Source organism: Didymella exigua (genome assembly GCF_010094145.1).
Source record: "Didymella exigua CBS 183.55 unplaced genomic scaffold M421scaffold_160, whole genome shotgun sequence".
Taxonomy (NCBI): domain Eukaryota; kingdom Fungi; phylum Ascomycota; class Dothideomycetes; order Pleosporales; family Didymellaceae; genus Didymella; species Didymella exigua.
The window spans coordinates 179-1,461 of NW_022984934.1; the positions used below are offsets into that span (position 1 = coordinate 179).

The 1,283-nt window shown below is 44.8% G+C and overlaps 1 protein-coding gene across 1 annotated transcript; it reads right to left on the reverse strand.

The window, feature by feature from the left end:
- Nucleotides 1-228: 228 nt before the first annotated feature.
- On the reverse strand, nucleotides 229-1,281 carry M421DRAFT_427236 (uncharacterized protein). The gene is made up of 2 exons (XM_033594612.1): nucleotides 821-1,281; nucleotides 229-538 (listed from the first exon to the last, which is right to left on the reverse strand). Exons 1-2 carry the CDS (start codon nucleotides 1,077-1,079, stop codon nucleotides 345-347), a joined length of 453 nt encoding a protein of 150 aa, XP_033442373.1. The 5' UTR covers nucleotides 1,080-1,281; the 3' UTR covers nucleotides 229-344.
- Between the last annotated feature and the right edge of the window lie 2 nt (nucleotides 1,282-1,283).

Here is a 1,283-nt window from a genome sequence, read left to right on the forward strand (position 1 = left end):
AGCCCTGGTGGAATTAAGACCTTAAAGCACTTAGGACAAGCATGCTCAGCAAACAACGCCAACTGCAGAGAGAACTCGCTGTTAGCCTAACAAGTGCCTACACCTGGAAAAGAGAATATCTAATAGCTAGAAACAGCTATCTACAGGCTGTTAAAATAGCTAAACACGACTATTGGAACGAATTCCTATAGAGAGAGGACCCTAAATTAATCTTTAAAGCTAACGTAGTTCACAAGCGAGCGGTCCAACCCAAGCAAGTGGTCCACCTAACAGAGTTAAGATGATTGCAATGCATATGCTGCAACACCACCACCACTTACTACAATTTGCAGGTGATAGAGATACTATTTAGACTTATTATTATTAGATGCATTGACAATTTCAACTGCACAGGTGCGAGTGTTGTGGCTAGTCTCTCCACAACGTCCGCAACGCCTCTGTGTGCGCACCTTCTTTGCAGGCTCTCTGCCCCCCTGCTGCCCACTACCCTCCCTTTTAGCTATTAAATTAGCTACCTCACCTACTGTAAGACTCTCTGCTGCCTAAATATACTTCCTCTTTTAACCTCTAACCTCTGTTGCTATCTCTACTGCCTTGCGAAGCCCTGCTATTTCCTGTCACATTAACATGCTATCATGCCCTATCCATGCAATGCCCTTGTTCAGCTGCTCAACTGCTCTAAGCAGAGGAGAAACTAGGGAATCTCTGTGCAGTCGTACACGCTCACGAACCAGCGTTGACTAAGCCTCTATCTCACAGAGGTTGCTTAGAGTTTTTAATTCCTATGGGGTGTCCTCTAGCTTTAGTAGAGTTGGCGTACAAAGGACCACATCAAGCTTTAATATCACCGCCTCTAGGTTGTGTAGAACTAGTCCAGCGCCCCTAAAGCCTGCACAGATGTTCTCCTTCATAATTAACCTCTTAAAAGCTGCTTTAAAGGCTGGTAGGAAAGCCTCCTTCTTAATCTGCTTAGAGCTGTACCATGCTAAGCCACTAATCTCATCACCATATGCCCGCTTCAAAGGCAAAAAGCAACCTACATCAAGTGGCTGCAGCAGGTGCGACGAGTGAGCAGGCATACAGAGAACAATAATCTTCTCTTCCTCACAGTGTTTGTGGAATTCATGTGAGCTGTGGCTCTCATGGCCGTCCACAATTAGCAGCCTGTGTGCACCCACCTTCTAGTCTTTTGTATAGGTATTAAAGTGCTTTAGCTAGGCAATACTAAGCTTATTCAACGTCTAGCTATTAGGACTAACCTTAATTACCTAATCCTAAGGTGT